This window comes from Ascaphus truei, chromosome 1 (genome assembly GCF_040206685.1).
Source record: "Ascaphus truei isolate aAscTru1 chromosome 1, aAscTru1.hap1, whole genome shotgun sequence".
Taxonomy (NCBI): domain Eukaryota; kingdom Metazoa; phylum Chordata; class Amphibia; order Anura; family Ascaphidae; genus Ascaphus; species Ascaphus truei.
This window is the reverse complement of record NC_134483.1, coordinates 87422282-87445633: the sequence shown is the minus strand read 5'-3', so window position 1 is coordinate 87445633 and position 23352 is coordinate 87422282. Positions and strand designations below refer to the sequence as shown.

General features: G+C 47.4%; 1 protein-coding gene and 1 non-coding gene across 3 annotated transcripts in view; both read right to left on the bottom strand.

The window, feature by feature from the left end:
- The window catches only part of SDHAF1 (succinate dehydrogenase complex assembly factor 1), a 45888-nt gene extending 26854 nt beyond the window's left edge, over positions 1-19034 (bottom strand). The window contains exons 1-2 of one of the 2 annotated variants that reach the window (XM_075591143.1): positions 18946-19034; positions 11671-11771 (exon numbers count right to left, since the gene is read on the bottom strand). In XM_075591143.1, the coding sequence (XP_075447258.1) occupies positions 11671-11713 (43 nt within the window). In that variant the 5' untranslated portion in view covers positions 11714-11771; positions 18946-19034. The remainder of the gene's footprint in view (positions 1-11670; positions 11772-18945) is intronic. The other variant, XM_075591133.1, reaches the window with a different exon arrangement.
- On the bottom strand, positions 11919-12049 carry LOC142473416 (small nucleolar RNA SNORA47). Its single transcript, XR_012790076.1, has one exon. It is a non-coding gene; the product is annotated as a small nucleolar RNA SNORA47 (small nucleolar RNA).
- Positions 19035-23352: the final 4318 nt, after the last annotated feature.

Here is a 23352-nt window from a genome sequence, read left to right as displayed (position 1 = left end):
CCGATATACTAGGTCGTTCTCTACCTCGAAGTAGGGGTAAGCAAGTGACCTATCTGGTTGGCCATGAGTACTATTCTGGTCCCGTATATTTCCCCTTGCTACCGCTAATGTGGGGTCCTCCCACTGGGCCTTCTTAAAACTCCCAGGACTGACCTCTAGGTCAGCGAGGGTCTTATTCTGTACTGGGGTGGTAAGTGCCTGATCAACATCTTGATTTGGGGTATTCCCTACCAAAGTAGTGATGGGGAAGGGAATTTCACAGCACTCCTCCTTTTCCCCTTTCTTATTTGGGCCCTCGTCAACCTCCATTTCTGAAAAAGGGAAAGGATTTGTTTCTTCTAACACTTCGTTATGGTCTGCTATTGAACTCTGGGCGCTATTCTGAGCTGGGGACCACATTTTTAGAAAATGGGGAAAGTCGGTCCCTATTAACACATCATGTGCCAGTTTGGGTACAACACCCACCTTGAAATCTAAAGAACCAAATTCTGTTTAAAAAAAAACATCAACAGTGGAATATTCATGATTATCCCCATGTATACAACAAATTGCCACTCTTTGTGAACTGTTTACCTGTTTCTTCTTAATGGGCAATAGGTATTCGGACACTAGTGTGACCATACTCCCAGAGTCAAGAAGTGCCCGAACCCTCTTACCATTAACCTTTACAAATGCCCACAGATGGTTATTCAAGGGGTCCTCTGGGCTAGGGCCCATACATTGGGACAACAGCGAATAAGGTTCCACGCTGTTGCATTGCATGGGCTCATCATTTAGTGGGCAGATTTTTTCTGTGTGGCCCCTCTCATGACAATTTACACATTTAGGTACATAGTCTGTGTCCCACTTAGAGCCTTTTCCCGGCTCCCCATGTTGGCTATTGCCCTTAGTGTGCGAACCACTGTTGCTGGTGCTGCGTGAAGGTGGTCGCCGCTCTTCAGCTCCCCTTAACCCCGGTACCCTTTTACCGTCTCTGGAAGAGTCCTGGAACCTCGGGTAGTGGGGTTGCTCCACGACTGTGGGTTGCGGGTGCTCTCCTGCTGCATTGTACCTTTCTACGAGGGCCACAAGCTCATCCGCATTGTGGGGGTCACTCCGACTGACCCAATGGCGTAAGGCAGAGGGAAGTTTCCTCAAGAACTGGTCCATGACCAACCGTTCCACGATGTGGCTTGCTGAGTTGATCTCGGGTTGTAGCCACTTCCGGGCGAGGTGGATGAGGTCATACATCTGGCTGCGGGTGGCTTTATCCATCGTGAAGGACCATGCGTGAAACCTTTGGGCGCGAACAGCCGTGGTTACGCCGAGGCGGGCGAGGATCTCGAACTTCAATTTTGCATAGACGTTAGCTTCGGCTGGCTCTAGATCAAAGTAAGCCTTCTGGGGTTCGCCGCTTAGGAAGGGTGCGATTAGACCAGCCCACTCAGCTTCTGGCCATCCCTCTCTCTGTGCCGTGCGTTCAAACGTGAGAAGATAGGCTTCCACATCATCCGAGGGTCCCATCTTCTGAAGGTAGTGGCTTGCCCTGGTCATTTTCGGAACTGGGGCTGCCGCTGCCAGTGGAAGGTTACTGATAGTCTCCCTCAGGATCTCGAGTTCCTGCTGTAAGCCCTGAGCGAACCGCTGTTGCTCCTCTTTCAGCAAGCGGTTTGTCTCTTGCTGGTTTGCATTCGCCTGTTGCAGGGCTTCATTCGCGTCTCTCTGGACAGCGACATTGCGTACCAGCGCACTCACCACGTCTTCCATCTTGTTTGGAGAGAGAGAAAAAAAACCTTTTTTTTTTTTTTTTTCCTTTAAAGTTCTTTAACCCCCAGACCTTTTAGTGTTCTGCCCGCATTCTCCACCATATGTGACAAACGGCTTACTCCGGGGCTCCGCCGTCTGTCCGGGACTGTTAGAACACGGTCTTTTAGGGTAGGTTAAATGATGAGACGTCACGTACTGTTCCTTTAAACAGGCTATGCCTGGTTTATTCAGTCCCAGGCACTGAGACTGCCACAGTTTAAACAGAAAACAAAGCCAAACAAAAAGCTGCTCGTCTGAGCGATAACTTAAACTTAGATGTCCCTGACTCAGAGTTGGAAGTGGCTTGTCCACTTCCACCAACAAAATAAGTACCTTTGCAGTCTTTAGACAAACTAACAGAATGAATGAAGCGATTTGGGAAAGAGGCTTTCTCACCCCTCTGCAGTTCAGCAGCCTTCCAGGCTCTTGGGCGGGGCCCAGAGGAAACAGGAAACAGGTCTTATATACCTGAACTCTAATCAGCATGACAGGTGACAGAAAACAGGCAGCAGACAAACTGTGGAATGGAGTGCCTGTACCACGAGGCTGCCCTGTTCAGCTTAGACAGGACAGAAACTGTTCAGTATCCTGGGAGCCCTGTATATGGAGTTTATTACCAACCCCTGGTTTCTGTCACAATATATATATATATACACACACACACATATATATATATATACACACACACACACACACACACACACACACACACACACACACACACACACACACACACACACACACACACACACACACACACACACACATATATATACACACACACATATATATACACACACACACACACACACACACACACACACACACACACACACACACACACACACACACACACACACACACACACACACACACACACACACACACACACACACACACACACACACACACACATATATACACACACACACACACACACACACATATATATACACACACACACATATATATACACACACACACACACACATATATACACACACACACACACACACACACACATATAATCACACATACTCACCACCTTGCTGCCACCACTGCTCCGGGACACAACCCCTTCCCCCACTGGGGCAGCGCAACCCCCCTGCATCTCCCGCGCGGGCAGGGAGGCAGGCACAGGCATCGGAGCAGAAGGGGGCACATCTCCCGCTCCCCCCTCCCTTCCCCACCCCCCTCTGGGGGCAGCGCAACCCCCCTGCATCTCCCGCGAGGGCAGGGAGGCATGCACAGGGATCGGAGCAGAAGGGAGACACATCTCCCGCTCCCCCCTCCCCACTGGCGGCACAAGCCCCCTCCATCTCGTGCAGGCTGACAGCCACAGGGATCGGGCAGAAGGGGGCACCACACAGCGGCAGATCGGGAGCGAGCACACGTCACTGGGAGACTCATGAATATTCATGAGTCTTCCACTGACTGCCGGAGGCAAATTATAAACAAAACCCAGCTTTTAATATGTCACAAAAATTTCGCCGATTAATACATGGAGAACGGATTGACTGACAGCTATACAGTTCTTTAGTTAAGTAGAGATTGCACACATTAAACTATTAAAGTAAAAAAATAAATTAAAAAAAAAAAAAAAGACTGAACTGCAGCTTTAAAGTCAGAGGGGATGGAGGCATCAGATCAAAATGATAAGGAATGTAACAAGAGTGGCAAAAGGGCAATCAAATTAGCAAAAATTGAAAACGAAAAAAGGACTGTAATAGAACGTACGGTCAAGTATTGCATATTCAAATGCAATATCTTAATCTAACTGAATATGGGATAAATTCTCACAGCTACATATTAGCATACGGAATTGTGATCACGTTTTACCAGCGGGGTATGTAACAACAGTTTGATTTGTTCATAGTAATACAATTTTTATATATTTCACTTGTGTTTGCGTTTCTGTCACACTTCTCCAAAAAGAATGTGAAATACAGACATGTATTTCTTACACAGCTTTCAATATTGAAAACCAGCTTATACTGTGATTAGAATTAAAAACAAGGAGTGAATTAAGGCCTATTGAGGACCTAGAATCAAGCTGGTATATGCTTATGTACCATGTGTGTGTACGTACAGTAAGTGTGTATGTAAAAAAGTTTACACCAGTGTGAAACACTGGAAATACAGCAGCTAAAATGTTAAATTACTATAACAGACTTCCACTTCCCACGTATTTGTACATTTCAGTGTTATAAGTTCACTCATTTAGCTGCCAGTCGCTTTACATTGGAAATGCCTCCTCCCCATGTAACTATTGCAGTCAGGTTGCTGGGCTGGTTTGCTAATTTGTCACTGCTGACCAAATTTTTTAGCCCTGATCAAAGATGGCTGCCCTGGAGTACTCCAGCATCATAAACAGATTGGAATAACTGCAACATAATATAGAAGAGACTGCATGTTACAGCAGTTCTGTCATAGACAGCGATTATACTCATACACTGCGGCCCTTGTCCAAGCGATCTGCGCACATCTGATTGTAGATGACGCTACTGACAAAACCGGCACTTAGCAGTGCCTCTCACCCTCTAAGCGGCATGTAAACGTCATGACGTCAGTCCTGTAGCCGCCTCCCACCTGACGCACGTTTCGCTGGGGCACTTTTTCAAAGGTGAACCACCTTTGAAAAAGCGCCCCAGCGAAACGTGCGTCAGGTGGGAGGCGGCTACAGGACTGACGTCATGACGTTTACATGCCTGTTAGAGGGTGAGAGGCACTGCTAAGTGCCGGTTTTGTCAGTGAGTGGGGACCTTGAGCATTCTCTCGTTGAGTACATGCTTAATACAGGTATAATATGCTCTATTAGCAGTTTTGTGTCAGCTGCAGCATTACTGTGCTTTCTTAGCCATGACGCTGGCTCTGTAGATACAACGCGGCTGCACAAAGGGTGTTTCAAGTGTGTGTGTATTCACCACTCCATCCAGTTTATTCTGCTAAGGTACCCTGCATTTTTAATCATTAGAGAACAAACTTAACTAAGGCATTGTATGATCTACTGATGTCTTTGTACCAACTGCAGCACTACTGTGTTTCCTCAGCCATGATGTTGGCTTTATAGATATAACCTTGCTGCATTTAGGGTGTTTTACTTGCGTGTGTATTATCACTCCACCCTGTTTGTTCTGTCACAGCAGCTGATTACAACTGCTGCATTTGTCAAAACCTCTCCCCCCCCCTCTCTTTCATGTTTGTTTGTTTTCACATTGCAATTTGTCTGCTGCCTCAGATTTGGCGTGCTTATATGGCACATTATATTAGGGGGCTATAACTGGATACGGACTAGATCCGTGCCCCAGAGCCAGTTATCACACTTTGTGAGCTCTTGTGCCTGCTATTTACGATTCATATCTTTGATATTGATATTCTGAGCTATTAGCTTTCTTAGGCATACTAATGTTCCTTACAGGGGTTTACTAACTTCAGACTAATTAGACCATTTTTTGATACCATCAGGTCTTTACTATCTTTTGTGTAAACATTCAACTGCTATATACCCGGTATTTCATTGAAGTATATACATGTGCATGATCAGTCCTATGTTACCTGTTCTAACTATACAGGCTTTTTAACTCCTATCATTGCTGCACTAGGGGGTTAAATCCTATATACTTGTGAGTTTATTGTCTGCTATACAGCAGATTAGTTAGATTTCCCTTATCCCCCTAGTATACAGTTTTAGTATCACGTATTGTTGTCTGTTTTTTGTGTTTTGTCACCAATGTCAGTTGGTTTTTGGTTTCAATGTTTTGACACTTATTTTAATTGAGATTAATAAAATATTACATTTTAAGTAATTCATCATTACATCATCATATACAGCGAGTGCTGTCAAATAGGGGGCTTTTGTTTCCCAGTATCTACATAAATCATAGTGCGTCTCATTGGGTTTATTTTCTCTACCTCGTCTCATGATTCAATACCTACCCAAGAGCAACGCCCCCAACTTACATTAAGCTGAAGCGGGGGCACCCTATCTGTCTCTCATTCCTGTTACTGTAATAGTATAATTCTATGAAATTATATGTAAATTTATCAATAAAAAAATGAATATATTATAATCATTCATTATGAATATATTACAATCACTATAACCAAGACTAAATTTGTAAAGCTTCCAGTGACTGAGCTCCTGATTAGAACCAACGCTAAAACCACCCTAACACCTGTCACTAGTTTTAAATACCTGGGCTTATGGTTTGACTCCCACTTAACATTCGGGATGCACATTGATACCCTGACAACCAAGACCTATGCCAAACTAGGGGTACTTTACAGGAACAAATCCTCCCTAAGTCTCCTGGTCAGAAAGCGTATCGCACAGCAGATGCTAATGCCAATTATTGACTATGGAGACATAGTATATGGCTCGGCTCCTCAAACCCACCTTAGCAAACTTGACACCCTCTACAATTCAATTTGTCGTTTTGTTCTCCAATGCAACTACAACACACATCACTGCGAAATGCTCAAAGAACTAGATTGGTCATCACTAGAGTCTAGGCGCAAAGTTCACCTTTCCTGTCTCACCCTCAAATACTTTCTGGGCAAGCTACCCAGCTACCTGAACAAGCTCCTCACCCTTACCACATGCAGTACCTATCACCTGAGATCAGACTCCAAAAGACTATTCATGGTCCCAAGACTCAACAAAGTATCCGGACGTTCCTCCTTCTCCTTCCGTGCACCCCAAAACTGGAACAACCTACCAGAGACTCTCATATCCACCACAGCTTAAGTTCTTTCAAATCTAAGGCTGTCTCACACTTTAATCTGGTCTGTAACTGTTTCATACGCCCATGATATATAGTTTCTTTAACTGTGCATGCAATGTCTTGTATATAATGTATACCTTGTTCATTTATGTAACTGTATTTGTAACCATGTATTATTTTGTTTTACTCTGTGCCCAGGACATACTTGAAAACGAGAGGTAACTCTCAATGTATTACTTCCTGGTAAAATATTTTATAAATAAATAAATAAATAAATCCTAATTAATATAATCATAATTAACTTCATCTATTTCAATGCTTTTCTTTTTTTTGTTTTGTTTTTTTTACTAGGTAAAAACACTAAATATAAATATATTTATTTAATCTATGTAATGCAGTCGATATTGATTAAGCAATTCTTTAATATACTTATTTGTTTTGTTACAGGTTTCTGTCAACTGGACCACCATTTCGTGGCTTGGCTTTTTCCTTTATGATGGGTAGCACAACCATGGGAAACATTGAGTATGAGACCTGTGATGTTATTTATAATGCATTCCATGAAGATCATATGCCATTTCCCAGTGTAGAAAGCTTGATTACTGGGGCAAAATATTTTTACAGCAATTGGAGTTTTCCAAATTTTGTTGGTTGTACAGATGGTAAACACATTCGCATAAGAAATCCCCAAAATGCAGGCACAATGTATTACAATTATAAAGATTTCCATTCTATTGTCTTGCTAGCTGTTGCGGACACAAAATATAAATGTATTGTAAATTGATATAGGAGCATTTGGAAAGCAAAGCGATGGCGGTGTGTTTAGAGCTTTGTCACTTTATCAGCTAATACAGGGGAGCGCAATCTTTTTTTTCCCTGCACGCCCCTGCCGTCTGTCCCTCCTCACTTCGCGCCCCTTGGTTCTGACGCCGCGTTGCCATGGCGACGCGTCACCAGGAGCTTCTGAACCAAGGTAAGAAGTTACAGAGGCCCTGCAGCTCACCCGGCATGAATTTAAATGCCTTCGGGAAGTGCACAGGGCCCCTGTAAACCTAAGGGGGGGGGGGGGGGGGGCACTTCCCACTTTTCGCATCCCTGAGCTAATAGAAGACAAGACTTTGCAGGTACCTTTGGACCAAATGTTGCCATTGAGTAAAACAAGCCAAAAGTTGCCACATGTACTGTTAGCGGAAGATGGCCTATCCATTGGTCACATCCAGTAGGTCATGAAGCCCTACATAGGCAAAGAAGGACCAGGGGAGCGATGGCACCTTAAAAAGAAATAGACTACATAGTGCAATACTGTTTCAATATGACACAAGTGAAGCTCCCAAGTGTACACTTAATAAGCTGAACAGTATCAGACTAAGGTATAAGGTCACAGACTGGAGCTGATAGGAGGAGGTGCAATCTCAAAAGAGAGAGACACACGGAGTCATTCAGAACGGCGAAACGCGTAGAGCGTGACCATACGATCGAGAGGGAGAGAGACTGCTGGGAACTCCGTGACGTCATCTTCAATCGGCCGCAATACCGGAAGTGACGTATCAGCTCCTGGCAGAGACGCAGTACGGCGGCTTGAAGCGGCAACGACGGCGTGATGTGATTTTGTGATCACCAACCTTCTATGCTGTTATCCCATTGGGATCTTGTAAGCCTTCATTTTTATTATTTTGGATAAATCGTGTTACTTTTTACCATTGGCTCCGTGTGTCTCTCTCTTTTGAGATTGCACCTCCTCCTATCAGCTCCAGTCTGTGACCTTATACCTTAGTCTGATACTTTTCAGCTTATTAAGTGTACACTTGGGAGCTTCACTTGTGTCATATTGAAACAGTATTGCACTATGTAGTCTATTTCTTTTTAAGGTACCATCGCTCCCCTGGTTCTTCTTTGCCTATGTTCGTGTGGACCCTGAAACAGTCCTCTAAGGGTTTGAGTGGTTTTTTGTACCTTTTACATTGCACGTGATTACAGTATATTGTTCCTCACTTTGCACTGCTATTATTATTTTCACTTGTTCTTTTGTTTACATATTATTAGTATTCACTTGCACATTTTGAGTATTGAGTATTCAGAGCGCCATCTAGTGTTGTTTGCCATGAAGCCTACAGCCGACAAGGATTAACCAAAGAAGAACTATTTAATTATAGACTTTCCAGAGCAAGACGGTGTGTGGAGGGTGCCTTCGGCATTAGGATAGCAAAATGGCGAATACAATTAAAAGCTATTGAAACCAATGTGCAAAATGCCAAGTGAATTGTAACATGTGTGGCTGTACTACATAACATTGTAATTGATTTGGAAGGCAGTAATGATGTCTGGAGGGGCTCGTGTGCCTCCAGTTGATACCCAGCTTCTCAGATGTAGGGCAAATAATTCACCTGCAAACATGGCCAAAATCATTTGCAATTCCTTTAAAGATTATTTTAATGGCGATGGCGCTGTCCCATGGCAAAATATTATGAGATATTTTTAATTAAGATTCCTGAAGAAGTCGTACCGACGAAACGCGTAGAATCCTGTGTTCAGCATCCAGTCTGTGCAAGTCACAGTTGCGAAGTCCTGGCAGCCGGAGATCCCCCTTATAGCACTTCCGCCCACAGCCCTGCGTCAACCGGATGTGACGTTGATGGGAGCAGAGAAGCAGAGGGAAGAAACACACTGTGTACCGGTGAATTGCTTTACCTATCAGGATTTCGTACAATGACTGTACCTATTATTCCTTATGTGAGTGCATAGCCATATGTTTTATCTGTGATGATCTCCAATACATTTTAAGACGTTATTGCGCAATTTTGGTATTTCTTATTATTTCTGGGTATTCGTGCGGTGGTGGAGAAAAAGTGAAAGGGGTCTACACCTGTGGATATCCATGTTCATTGCTCTAAACAGAGAGGAGTGTCTCTGTAATGCCTGATTTTTGAAAGGAAAATTGTGAGTGGATTACCTTTTTCACTAGAAAGAAAGAATTGAGACTGCATCACACTATGTTGCCTTTATTTTTCTTTTTCATATAATCACGTGAACATTGGCGCTCCCCTGAATCTTTGAGGAATTCTGCAATCAAAAAGACTAAGAGAACAGTCTTTACAAGGGTTTTGAGTAGCTTTTCTATTAGCACCTTTTACACTGGGTGGTGGATTTATCACATGATTAACTAATAGATCACAGTTCACGTTGTAATTGAATTTATAGATATTATTTCTGTCATTTGCTTTTAAACACATTGTTACACATATTTCACTTTTTTAGGACATTGTTATAAGTAAGCGCCGTTGCAATCAGATTTTTTTCACATTTTTAATTAAGTAATAATCCCCAAAAAACAGGGCATTATTGGCCAGTAATGCCCTGTTCTACGGAGATTACTATTATAGGCTAAATGTAGGCTTTTTTTTTTTATTAATAAAAAAAAAAAAAAAAAAAGATACACTTTTGTAGTCATTGATTTTTATCAGAATGATTGTCTACACAGTCTTATGCTTTTTACTGCAAGTTTATTAAAAGGAAATTGTACACACACACGCACACACTGCAAACCCCACCCCTACACCCACAAAACACACTGCAGCCCTCCTCCAACCTCTACGCTCACAAAACACACACAGCAGCCCCCCTCTACACCCACACAGTGCAGCCCCCTATAAACCCACAAAAATGCAGACACACACACACACACCACACTCTGCAGCCCTCCCCCACCCGCTACACCCACTGAAGGCCCCCTCTACACCCACAAAACACACACCAACAAAACAGACTGCTGCCCCCCTCTACATCCACAAAACACACAGCAGCCCCCCCCTCTACACCACTGCAAAACCACACACTGCGCACACAGACACGCATCTCTGCACCCCTCCACCCACAAAACACACACACTGCAGCCCCCCCTCTACACACAAAACACAAACACAGCAGACACACACACACACACACCAAGAAAACACTCTGCTGCCCCCTCTACACCCACAGAACACACCAACAAAACACTCTGCTGGCCCCCTATACACCTACAACAGACACACACACACACCTTTCCCCTCACTCTCCTGTGAGGAGCTCTCTGCGGGCAGGGTGGGGGAGGAGTCAGTGCCTTGCTGCTGCCTCCTGTCCAATCACCTCCCCTGTCTTAGAGCTGATCTCAATCTTTGTGAATGAAAACTGAATGAGAGCTGATTGGCTGAAAAACTTGGCAGGGTGCCAAAAATTCCAGGCCATTACTGATTGGATAATGCCTAGAATTTTAACCAGAGAGCAGGGATTTAAAAAATGCCCGGAATTTAACAGCTTTAGCCTATAATATGTAATAAATGGATAAAATCTGACCTTATTTCCTTGTATTTTATTATTGAATTTATAAAATTATATTATAGTTAACCATTGATTGGTAATATTTCATTTGTTGAACAGCTTTCATATAGTATTTTCAGGTAAGAATAAAAATAACAGACATTGTGAAAAAATAATTGATTTATTAACGTGTAATATCAAAACAGAAACTTAATTTAACACACACACACACAATCAGAAATACAAAATACAATAACAATGGTGGTCAACACTTTATTATTATTCTTCGACCACCCTCAATACGGCAGATTGCATTTTCTGGCATATGCGTAAATTTGTTACGCGGTCCATACTTTTCATGAATGGAAGAAGGCTTTTTAAAAAGTCACATAGTGTGCCACGAGCACGCACTAGGGGAGCTCTCATAGGGATTGGGAAGTATATCCTTGTAGCGCCCAACAAGACGAGGAGTATAATCGCGGCCATATGCTGCTAATTCTGCTAATCCGATACAGAGCTACGAAATTTATTTACATTTCTTATAGCATAACTCCTAGTTACATGTATGTATATAAAACTAGCCCACAGGAAAACTACTGCGCATTTCAAGCTCAGACTAAAGAAAAATTTATTAATCTGACACTCCGTTTCAAAAGCTCAGCACTCTCCTTCCAACCCCCCGCCCCCCCCCCGTTACTGCTTTCGGAGTCCCCCGGGGTGGAGCAGCCCCCCCTCTCTCCTCCCCCAGTGGAGCTGCGCTGAGGAGATCTCGGAGGAGCTGGGGCACAGACGATTTTGTAAGAGAGGGGGGGGGGGGGGGGGTGTTCCTTTTCTCCAGTGACTGGTGGGAGTTGGCAACACTGACCTCGCTGATGGCCTCTTCTTCCAGCAGTGACGTCAGTCACCATCAAGGCAACTCACTGTCAAGGAAATGTTCATGTGGTAGGTGCCGCTAAAGAAGTTTCACTTCAAAAATAAAATAAAAATCGGGTATTAGAAAAAAACATCTAATAATAATAATCACCATTAACATCTCCACTAGATCTGCCATTATAAGATTATAAAACAATTGGGGAAAAAAAATATTAGAGATATTACCAATATGTCATTAATTTGTTATTGCAAAATGCAGCATGATTTCCCTGGAGATGGGAAAGTAGCAAGCTTCTGCATTGTTACTGTAGGAGGGTATTACCAGTAAGAAGCAGTACGGGGAATAACTGCTCCACCTTCTCATGCCTCCGTGTAACCCCAAACTGATTAGGGACAACAAAACTAATTGAAGTTTATATAAATTAGAGGTTTTAACCCCAACGCTGCAAAATAATGATTGCTGGCCCCTCTACCAGCAGCGGTGTTAAAGAAGCAAAACGTGACATCTTAGGCTGCGGCCCCTCTGACGCCGAGCGCGCGGCGCTTACCGCTTTTAGTTGCATAAATGTATATGGGCAAGTCCCCGCTTACGCAGTGCGCGCGGAAACGCTCTCTGTTGTGCCGCGCTTACTATAAGCACGCACGATGGCGGCAATGCATTTGTTTTGACGCAATGTCGCGTCGCCGTCACTATAAGCGCAGACTGAAGCAGCCATTATGTTAGATACACAGTCAGGATTTTGCTAGATTTATAACACGAGCACCAAACGATTGCCAGTTTAGGCAAACGTGGACAATTATACATTATCAGATGTTTTACATGAACAAATAATAATAAAAAGAAGTAGGAAAGTAGTATTGCTGCATTAAAGTGGATATCCCCACATAATTATATTGTTATTATTACAGTATTGACACCACCGGGGGTCTCAGGATCTGAACTGTGCTAATTTTAACGCCGCTGACCTGCCGGCTCCTGAGATACGGACTGACCAGTTTCGCTGGCTTTGTTCCTTCCTGGATTTTCAAAGACGGCACCTGTCAGCCAATAGGAAACAGTAACGTCATCCCGCCGGTGACAGCACGGCTTCTTATTGGACGACCACGAGACCAGTGGGATTAGGCAGCCATTTTGATTTGCCAAATCAGAGTTTAAACATCGACAACTAGAGGTCTTTGTTGCTCAAAATGGTCTTAAAAAGGATTGCTGTTTTTTTTAAATAGCGGAGTGCAACATATAATTTAAAAAAAAGGTTTTTATGTACGGAGGTGCAAAGCCATCAGTGCGGGACTTAAATTCCTGAGTTATATACCAGGTCAAGTGATTTTAAAGTACTCAGAAATCTACTATAACCGAGGTGGGCAACCCTATCCCATTCGCCACATGTGGCGAATTGGCAGGCTAAGTGTGGCGAATTTAATACTGATCTAGTCTAGCCCTATATTCCCCTTCCAAGAACTCTGTTCTGTTTCCTGCTCTGCATAGCTATGCAGACCCCATGCGGAGAAGCACTCCGCTGTCAATCTGCCTGTCTCACCTTCACGGCACTGCATCCGGGGGGAGGGAAGCTGCTCCGTTTCCCTGACTGAACAATTTGTTGGTTCCCTCTGTCCTGTCTCCCCTCCTTGCTCGCTCTGCTAAACTGCCCCTCCCTCCTCCACTCAGCTGATTTTGGGAGCGCTCGTTCCCTCTGTCCTGTCTCCCCTCCTTGCTTGCTCTGGTAAACATCCCCCCCTCCCCCACTCAGCTGATTTTGGGAGCGCTCGTTCCCTCTGTCCTGTCTCCCCTCCTTGCTTGCTCTGGTAAACATCCCCCCCTCCCCCACTCAGCTGATTTTTGGTAGCGCTGGTTCCGTCTGTCCTGTCTCTCCTTCTGCCTCAGGTATGTTGGTGTGTGTACACAGATGTAAAAAAAACACGTGTGTGTGTGTATATACATACATATATATACATACACATATATATCTATGTGTGTGTGTGTGTGCGTGCGTGCGTGCGTGTGCGTGTGCGTGTATATATATATATATATATATATATATATATACAGTGTTCGACAATTGTATACATTTACTCGCCCGGGGCGGGTGGATTTAACCCCCGGGCGAGTAAATATTGGCACAAGCAGCACACGTGTATTTTTTAAATTTCCCGCCGCTCGCGCTGCTGTTTTTCCCGCGCTCGCGCTGGAGAAAAGAAAAAAAAAAGCCGGCTCTCTGATCACTGCCTTCGCTCCTCCCCCGCCTCTCAGCAACTTCCCCTCCTCAGCTCTTCCACTCCTCCCCCTTCCGCCAGCCAGCTCCTTCCACGCCAGTCTGCCTCAGACCCCTGCAGGGCCATCTGTCACCCCCCCTCCCTCCCATCGGGCCATCCGCCCCCCCCCCTCCCTCCCATCGGGCCATCCGCCCCCCCTCGCATCGGCCATCCACCACCCCCTCACATCGGGCCATCCACCCCCCCCCCTCACCCCAATCTCTCCCGGCCTCCGTGCCCCCCCCCCCCTCACCCCACGCGTGCCTCTCCCTGCTCTAAGCAGGGGAAATCCCCTCACCGGAGCCTCTCCCGGAAATCCCCTCACCGGAGCCTCTCCCTGCTCTAAGCAGGGGAAATCCCCTCACCGGAGCCTCTCCCTGCTCTAAGCAGGGGAAATCCCCTCACCGGAGCCTCTCCCAGAAATCCCCTCACCGGGGCCTCTGCCTGCTCTAAGCAGGGAAATCCCCTCACCGGAGCCTCTCCCTGCTCTAAGCAGGGGAAATCCCCTCACCAGGGCCTCACCCTGCTCGGTCTAAGCAGGATACTGCGGTGTCGGCGTCCCCCTCTGGAGGGGGCACGGACCCTTGCAGAGGCCCTCCTGCCGTGCGGAGGCCCCCGCTGCCATGTGCGACCCCCTGCCTTGCAGAGGCCCTCCTGCCGTGTGGAGGCCCCCGCTGCCATGTGCGACCCCCTGCCTTGCGGGTGAGTGTTTGTGTGTGTGAGTGACAGACTGTGTGTGTGTGTGAGTTTGTCTGAGTGAGAGTGGGTGTCTGTGAGTGTGTCACCCTCTCTCCCTCTCCCTGTGTCACCCTCTCCCTGTGTCACCCTCACCCTGTGTCACCCTCACCCTGTGTCACCCTCTCCCTCTGTCACCCTCTCCCTGTGTCTCCCTCTCCCTGTGTCTCCTTCTCTATCCCTCCCTCTCCCTGTGTCACCCTCTCCCTCTCCATGTGTCACCCTCTCCATGTGTCACCCTCTCCCTGTGTCACCCTCTCCGTGTCACCCTCCCTCTCCGTATCACCCTCTCCCTGTGTCACCCTCTCCCTCCCTCCCTGTGTCACCCTCTCCCTCCCTCCCTGTGTCACCCTCCCTCTCCCTGTGTCACCTTCCCTCTCCCTGTGTCACCCTCCCTCACCCTCTCCCTCTCCCTGTGTCACCCTCTCCCTCTCCCTGTGTCACCCTCTCCCTCTCCCTGTGTCACCCTCTCCCTCTCCCTGTGTCACCCTCTCCTTGTGTCACCCTCTCCCTGTCTCTGTGTCACCCTCTCCTTGTGTCACCCTCTCCCAGTCTCTGTGTCACCCTCTCCCTCTCCGTGTCACCCTCCCTGTCCCTGTCACCCTCCCTCTCCCTGTCACCCTCCCTCTCCCTGTCACCCTCCCTCTCCCTATGTCACCCTCCCTCTCCCTGTGTCACCCTCCCTCTCCCTGTGTCACCCTCCCTCTCCCTGTGTCACCCACCCTCTCCCTGTGTCACCCACCCTCTCCCTGTGTCACCCACCCTCTCCCTGTGTCACCCACCCTCTCCCTCTCCCTGTGTCACCCTCTCCCTGTGTCACCCTCTCTGTGTCACCCTCTCCGTGTCTCCCAGTCTCTGTGTCACCCTCTCCCTCTCCGTGTCACCCTCCCTGTCCCTGTCACCCTCCCTCTCCCTGTCACCCTCCCTCTCCCTATGTCACCCTCCCTCTCCCTGTGTCACCCTCCCTCTCCCTGTGTCACCCTCCCTCTCCCTGTGTCACCCACCCTCTCCCTGTGTCACCCACCCTCTCCCTGTGTCACCCACCCTCTCCCTGTGTCACCCACCCTCTCCCTCTCCCTGTGTCACCCTCTCCCTGTGTCACCCTCTCTGTGTCACCCTCTCCGTGTCACCCTCCCTCTCCCTGTGTCACCCTCCCTCTCCCTGTGTCACCCTCCCTCTCCCTGTGTCACCCTCTCTCTCCCTGTGTCACCCTCTCTCTCCCTCTCCCTGTGTCACCCTCTCTCTCCCTGTCCCTGTGTCACCCTCTCCCTGTGCCACCCTCTCCCTGTCCCTGTGTCACCCTCTCCCTGTCCCTGTGTCACCCTCTCCCTCTCCCTGTGTCACCCTCTCCCTGTGTCACCCTCTCCCTGTGTCACCCTCTCCCTGTCCCTGTGTCACCCTCTCCCTCTCCCTGTGTCACCCACCCTCTCCTTGTGTCACCCACCCTCTCCTTGTGTCACCCACCCTCTCCCTGTGTCGCCCTCTCCCTGTGTCGCCCTCTCCCTCTCTCTGTCACCCTCTCCCTCTCTCTGTCACCCTCTCCCTCTCTCTGTCACCCTCTCCCTCTCTCTGTCGCACTCTCTCTGTCGCACTCTCTCTTTGTCTCTCATTCTCTCACTGTGTGTGTCTCTCATTCTCTCTCTTTCTCTGTGTGTCTCTTTCTCTGTGTGTCTCTCTTTCTCTCTGTGTGGGTGTGCCGCTCTCTGTGTGTGTGTGGGTGTCTGTCTGTCTGTCTGTCTCTCTCTGTCTCTCTCTGTGAAGCGCCGACGTCCAGACACTGGTTAAGGGGTTCAGGAAACTAGTCATTCACATCTGGCTTTTATTTCTAGATCCGACTTTGACACACACACACACACACACGACTAATTGTAGTATAATGTAATACAATAAATACATTTATGTCAAAAACGAATGTTGTTCTGACTAGGAATTTGTGAAGAAAAAAAATGTGAACTAGCGCTAAAGTGTAATACACAGTGTGATATTAAAAAACTTATAATAAAGGATGGCTGCCCGGTGATACTGCCAGTACTAACAGAATAAACCAAAATAAAGAAAAACCTGGCGCCAAATAGTCAGTGGAATGTCCTGTACTCCTCAAGGGATCCGCACACTTGCTCGACAGACCATGCAAAGAAAAGAACACAAACAAACAAAAATCATAGCGCAACACTGTAGGGTAAGCAGTACTGCACTAATACACACAAACAGTTAAGAATCCTAGCGATTATTAAAATAATTATTTATTAAAAAGAACTATGCCAAGACCGACAATGGCAAATACAAGGAACCGCAGGTCATCCGGAGCACAAAAATTGGAGCCCTACTTACATACAGCAAGGTTTAAGCTCGCATGGTAGGAACAAGTCCTAGGTAGAGATGATCTCCCTGGCAGGTGATGCCTCTGCTCCACTGCGGCTCAGACACCAGTCAGCCAACGTAAGGACTGACTGGTGTCTGAGCCGCAGTGGAGCAGAGGCATCACCTGCCAGGGAGATCATCTCTACCTAGGACTTGTTCCTACCATGCGAGCTTAAACCTTGCTGTATGTAAGTAGGGCTCCAATTTTTGTGCTCCAGATGACCTGCGGTTCCTTGTATTTGCCATTGTCGGTCTTGGCATAGTTCTTTTTAATAAATAATTATTTTAATAATCGCTAGGATTCTTAACTGTTTGTGTGTATTAGTGCAGTACTGCTTACCCTACAGTGTTGCGCTATGATTTTTGTTTGTTTGTGTTCTTTTCTTTGCATGGTCTGTCGAGCAAGTGTGCGGATCCCTTGAGGAGTACAGGACATTCCACTGACTATTTGGCGCCAGGTTTTTCTTTATTCTGACTAGGAATTTATTAAATGTATTTTATTTATATATTTTATTTTAAAGCAGGGTTGGGGGCGGGACTAGGGGCAGAGTTGGGGGTGGGACTAGGGCGGAGTTGGGGGCGGGACTAGGTGGCGAGTAGATTTTTTGGTTGGGCGAGTAGATTTTTGGGTGATTTGTCGAACACTGTATATATATATAGTGTAACAGAGCAGATGGCACACAAATACAGATGAAGACAGGTGCTAGTCCCATATGAATAAATATAATCAAAGGCTCCTTACCAGGCAGACCAGAGAGTCCAGGGAATCCAGAGTAGGCACAGCAAGGAAGAGACAGCACACTTGTTAGCAAAAAGAATTGTATTAGAATAGCAGGCACATACACAACATTCGGTGTATGTGCCTGCTATTCTAATACAATTCTTTTTGCTAACAAGTGTGCTGTCTCTTCCTTGCTGTGCCTACTCTGGATTCCGTGGACTCTCTGGTCTGCCTGGTAAGGAGCCTTTGATTATATTTATTCATATGGGACTAGCACCTGTCTTCATCTGTATTTGTGTGCCATCTGCTCTGTTACACTAATATATATATATATATATATATATATATATATATATATATATATATAGTGTGTGTGTGCGTGTGCGCTCGCGTGTGTGTAATATATATATATATATATATATTATATATATATATATATATATATATATATATACAGTGTTCGACAAACCTATACATTTGCTCGCCCCGGGCGAGTGGATTTAACCCCCGGGCGAGTAAATATTGGCCCAAGCAGCACACGTTTGGTACTAGGTGGCGAGTAGATTTTTTGGTGTGGCGAGTAGATTTTTTGGTGATTTGTCAACCACTGCATATATATATATATACACACACACACACACACACACACACACACACTGTGTTGTTTTAAATTTTTGCATGCGCAACAAAATAACTAAATTTTTGCATGGTGTGGCTATTTTGACTTCTAATTCGCCACACCTGTGGCTACATTGAAAAATAGGTTGCCCACCCCTGTACTATAAGATGATAAACTAAACCAGAGATGCAGGATCTGGTCTTGAAGACATCCACTTTTATTCTGTCTCTTATTATCTATTCAAGAACACATTTTTACAAGATTATAGATGGTTCTTATTAAATTGCATCTTATTTCAGAAAACATAACCAAAGTACTTACAACTGCCTATTTTCCATCTTATCAACACTTATTCATTGAGTTCTTATTAAAATATATATTTGGATCAAAAGAATGCTAAAGAATATAGGAACATAACGTAAGAGCCAGGCTACTGCTTTATGCTGTTGGTTTACCAGCTGTAATGAAAAAGATATCCGCCCAACACACAAGCCACTTAACGAGATATTTATTTATCATATTCTCACAAAAAACAGGTTACAGGATCCTGGAAAGTTTCTAGAGAAGCAGATCCCACTGACCTTGTCTCCCCCGTGCTCTCTGCTGCAGGAAATGCAGTCACACAGAGCGGGGCGAGTTAAAGAGCTGACTTCCTTCTGTGCCTGAGCCTCTGGCAGCCCCTCTCCAGATCAGCTACTGCCACCTGCTGTATTCTTCTTACACCCCCTGTAAATAAGCCTCTTGTGAGCTGGTCAAGTAAAAGTGAGAGTGGTGCTCAAGGGGTTAAAAGAATTTAAGTTGAAGATAAAAAGAAAAGAAAAACCTTAAAGCAAGAATCTAAAAGTGCAGTTTGTCAGGGACTGTCCAGATCCCTAATTGAGCATATAAGGATAGATAAAGAGAAGCATGCAGCAGCACTCCAAATATAGTAAATAGTAAACGCAACATTTGGACCCCTCTCTTGGGGACCATGTTTCCCAACTCCAGTCCTCAGGGAACCCCGTCAGGTCTTAAGGATATCCCTGCTCCAGCACAAGTGGCTCAGTCAAAATGACTGAGCCGCTGATTGACCCACCTGTGCTGGAGCAGGGATATCCTTAAGACTTGACCTGTTGGGGTTCCCTGAGGACTGGAGTTGGGAAACACTGTTGGGGTCTTCCACAGGGTTGCTGCATTCGTCTCGCACAACCTGAGCCTGAAACTTGATAGCGAGAGATGTTTAATAGTTTCCCCTGTTGCTGCAGGCACCCTTGGCAGTGAACGGGTTAATAGTACGGGGCTGATGTTTCTACTAGATCAGTGAAATACAAAAAAAAATTGTGTTTTATTTTTCATATATAAATAGATAAAACAAATGGACAAAGACATATTTGCAGTCCTGATTAAGCAATATTAATTAAATAAAGGGGGGAAATACCATTTCAATATCAAAGAGATAAATACACAGTCAGCAAATTAATGTCCACATATTTCCGGATAAAGCAGCATGTCCCTAATAATAAGTGTAGCCTGGAGCTCCAGCAGCTTCTTGAGACCCCCCTCCCCTTGGTCAGCTCGATCGCGGGTGCCGAAAGACCCGACGGCTGCTTCCAAGGGTGGGGGCTGGAGCAGGGAGTAGCGCGGCTTCCCCTGCCTGCGGCCGGTTGCCGGGGACGCGATCGGGCCGTTGCTAAGGCCGCGATCGCGTCTCTAAGGTCCCGGCGGCCGCAGAGCAGGGCGCCGCCATTTAGGACCGTCTCGCGCATGCGCAGTGGACGCGTAGGCGCAGGGAAAGCCCCAGAGCTAGGGATAGCTCGCGCGAGCATAGGGACAGCTCAGGGAGAAGAGAGAAAGCCCGGGAAAGCTTGCGCACGCGCAGTGGAGGGTAAGGAAAGCCCGCGAACCCCTAGCCTACCAGGGAAGGCTCTGAGCTGGGACTACATATCCCATGAGCCTCTGTATGCCCCACGTGACACCAGGGAGCCAATAGGGCTTAGGAAGGCCAGGCAGGCAAAGAGATACATTGTTTGGGCTGCAGCACGTTTGTCAGTTGGAGCTGGGGAGCGGTGAGGGAAGGAAGGGTGCAGAGAGCATGTGCAGCTCCTGCATCGAGTAAGGTCCCCACATCCCAAGTAAGGCCCCAACTCCCCACCAGGTTAGTGGGTAAGTGTTGAGGGACGGCCCAGATAGGGACGCTGCCCTTAGTGCGTGTGTGTGTGCTGTCTTGTCAGGATCACGGCTGGCAGGGCTGTGAGGCCTGACAAGAAGGCATAGTGCTAGTGTGCAGCAAGTTGCTGTACGCGTTACGAAGTTTGCAGTGCGTAGTGTAGTGTTAGTGTTAGGGTTCAGTGAGTGTCAGTACTGGGATGAGTTAGGGGAGTGGGGCAGGTTATTACCCCGCAGGCCCTAGGAGATTTCCCCAAGTCACCCCAGGTTGCGGTTCATCAGGGACAGGCCCTAGGTTAGGGTTTCTGTCACGTTAGGGTTAGTTAGGGATAGACAGGGATAGCGGCGGTTGCTGTTCCTGTGATTCGGTTGCTGTTACCGTGAGACAGTTGGTGTTCCCGTGAAGCGGTGGGACCCTCGTTGGGGTTCCTGGAGAAGTACCTGGATAGGATCAGACGGATGCATCGCACGTCTGACCCTTTTAGAAGAGTGTTGCAGGCCCGAGCATCGGAGTGCTCGGAAGGTATACAATATATATGTGCACCAACAGGCCTAACACATTAATTAGTGACTGCGCAGTCACCCACGTTCTCTACTAGAGTGCAGGACATTGGGTGGGGATTCTCGGGACACTGGGTGGGATCACCTAGTGTTGGGAAGCGTCCTGCGCGATGCAGTAAGTGTCTCCTCTAGAGAGGGACACAGGTTATGATGTTATGATATGTTTTCTTGCATGTTCAGTAAAGTCCCTAGTTAATATATATATCTGTGTGAGTATCGATTATTGTGATTGTCCTGCGAGGAACCACTCCCCCTATGGTGGGAGCCATCGCAGGTGGAGGCGCTGCATCGTTGGAAGTAAGTACCCCAAGTATAAATGCCCCAGGTTCCCCATGGCGGAAGCTCAGCCCTCCTGTGAGCCAACAGGTATAGCACCACACTGAGAAGTAGTCAGATACACCTACACACCCCAATCTCACTTAGGGGGGGGGAAAGAGGGCTACATTTGGAGGCGCTGCTGAGAGACAGACCTGGGGTGCCCTGTTCCATTTTTTTCCCAAATTGTCCAAGTCTCAATTTTTTGTCGCCATGTTTGTGAAGTCCGGACACGAGGTCCTTGCCTGGGCTTTGAGGCAGTATATGGAGCCTGGCCGGGTAGTGGCAGTAGGAGGCCTTCCCGCAACTATGCCCGCGGTTGAGGTTCAGTACTCTATGCGTAAAATTCCAGGGTGGCCGCACGCATGTGTTTTAGATGAAGAACACGATTCCACGGCCCCATGGAAATCAATACTTTTTGTAGCAACCCCCACTGCGGATATATGCCTGGCAGAGGCACCGTCCGCCCTGTGTATGCCCGGGGGCCCGCCCGAGGGATACCCCCTAGTTTACGCAGACCTAGTAAAATGGCGTCTCCCGCCAGAGCAGGGGAGCGCACGTGCTGCTGGCTGCAAGCCTGCACTAAATAGTGTTGAAGAAAACTGTCCGGGATTGGCGGGAAAACCAGAAGGCTACCCCCCTATCTATACAGAGAGCCCTAGTGTAATTGCAGAGACTGTGATTAAAATGGAGTCTCTCTCTAGCAGTGAGTCACACCTAAGATGGCGGCTCCCGCCAAGTGGGGAGAGCACCAGGACTGTGCAAGAAATTGTTGCAGAGTATTGTCCGGGTTGGGCGCGAAAACCCGAACCCCGCCCCTGCACTGTGAGTGACTCAGCACAGAGCCAGAACCACTCCTTTGCAGAAAGGGCCCCTCCTTCAGATTCCACCAGGGGGAGCAAGCCTTGTTATCTTCAACCATACAGTGATGCAGTAATAGACTCTTGGTTTTCTGAGGAGGATGATGAGACAGACTGTTCTAGGGATGAGGAGCCTGACCTCTATATCACTCTGAGTTGTGCTGAAGTAAAGTCTGTCTTCAGGGAGAAATTACTTAGGGATTCCCGCTACCAACAACCGGTTGTGGAGGGCCCGTGTGCCCGAGTGAACATTTCAGATCCGGTTCCTGAGCGGGACGAGGTTGAAGTCCCATCGGTGGCGATGCGCCTACCGGCGAACCACCCCAGCGATGATACAGAGGATTCACAGGGTAAGGTGTATATGCCCCCATCTTCTAGTGAATCCAGCGACCAGTCACTTGTGGTGATGCGCCTGCCGGCGGACCACTTTAGTGCCAGCAATGAACACCCCATCTTGGCGGATGCAGAGCCTGCTGTGGGCCCGTGTGCCCTAGAGGAGGTGTATCCCGAGGTTGCGGACCCTGCTGTGGGCCCGTGCGCCCTACAATGGTCAGTCCGACCTACTACCGAGGTACCATCGGTCCTGGAATGGGGACCAGTACCAAACGACGATGAGGGTGAGTCGACTGCCCCAGGGGTGTCGGGGGTGAGCCTCCAGGTGACCGCGGAGCACGATGGCTCCTTAAGTCTGGTCACCCGGGCGAAGGGCTCCCCTCTGCATCGCGTCCTGGCGGAGGTGTCCTCCTTGGGAGAATCCATCCCAAGCCAGTGGAGTGGTAAGGAACTCCCTAACTCCCCACAATCTCCGATGGAGCTGGCCGTGAAGAAGGCCAGAGTTGCGGCTTCTGAACGGAGTATGAGCCCGTGCGCTCCGACACAAGTGGTCCCAGGACTGGGATCCAACGCTCCCGAGTTTTCAGCGTGTAAGTGGACTGCCCCAGAAGTACCGGGGGCAGGTCCCAAGACGGCCGAGGTGGGAACTGACAGCATCCCCGAGGATCTGTTGGCCACCGTGAATCACCGCAGTGGTCGGGTGTCTACTCTTTACCCCCGGTCAGGTGAAACAGAGACATTGCCCAGTGCTCGCTTTTCAGTGGAAGCCTCGCA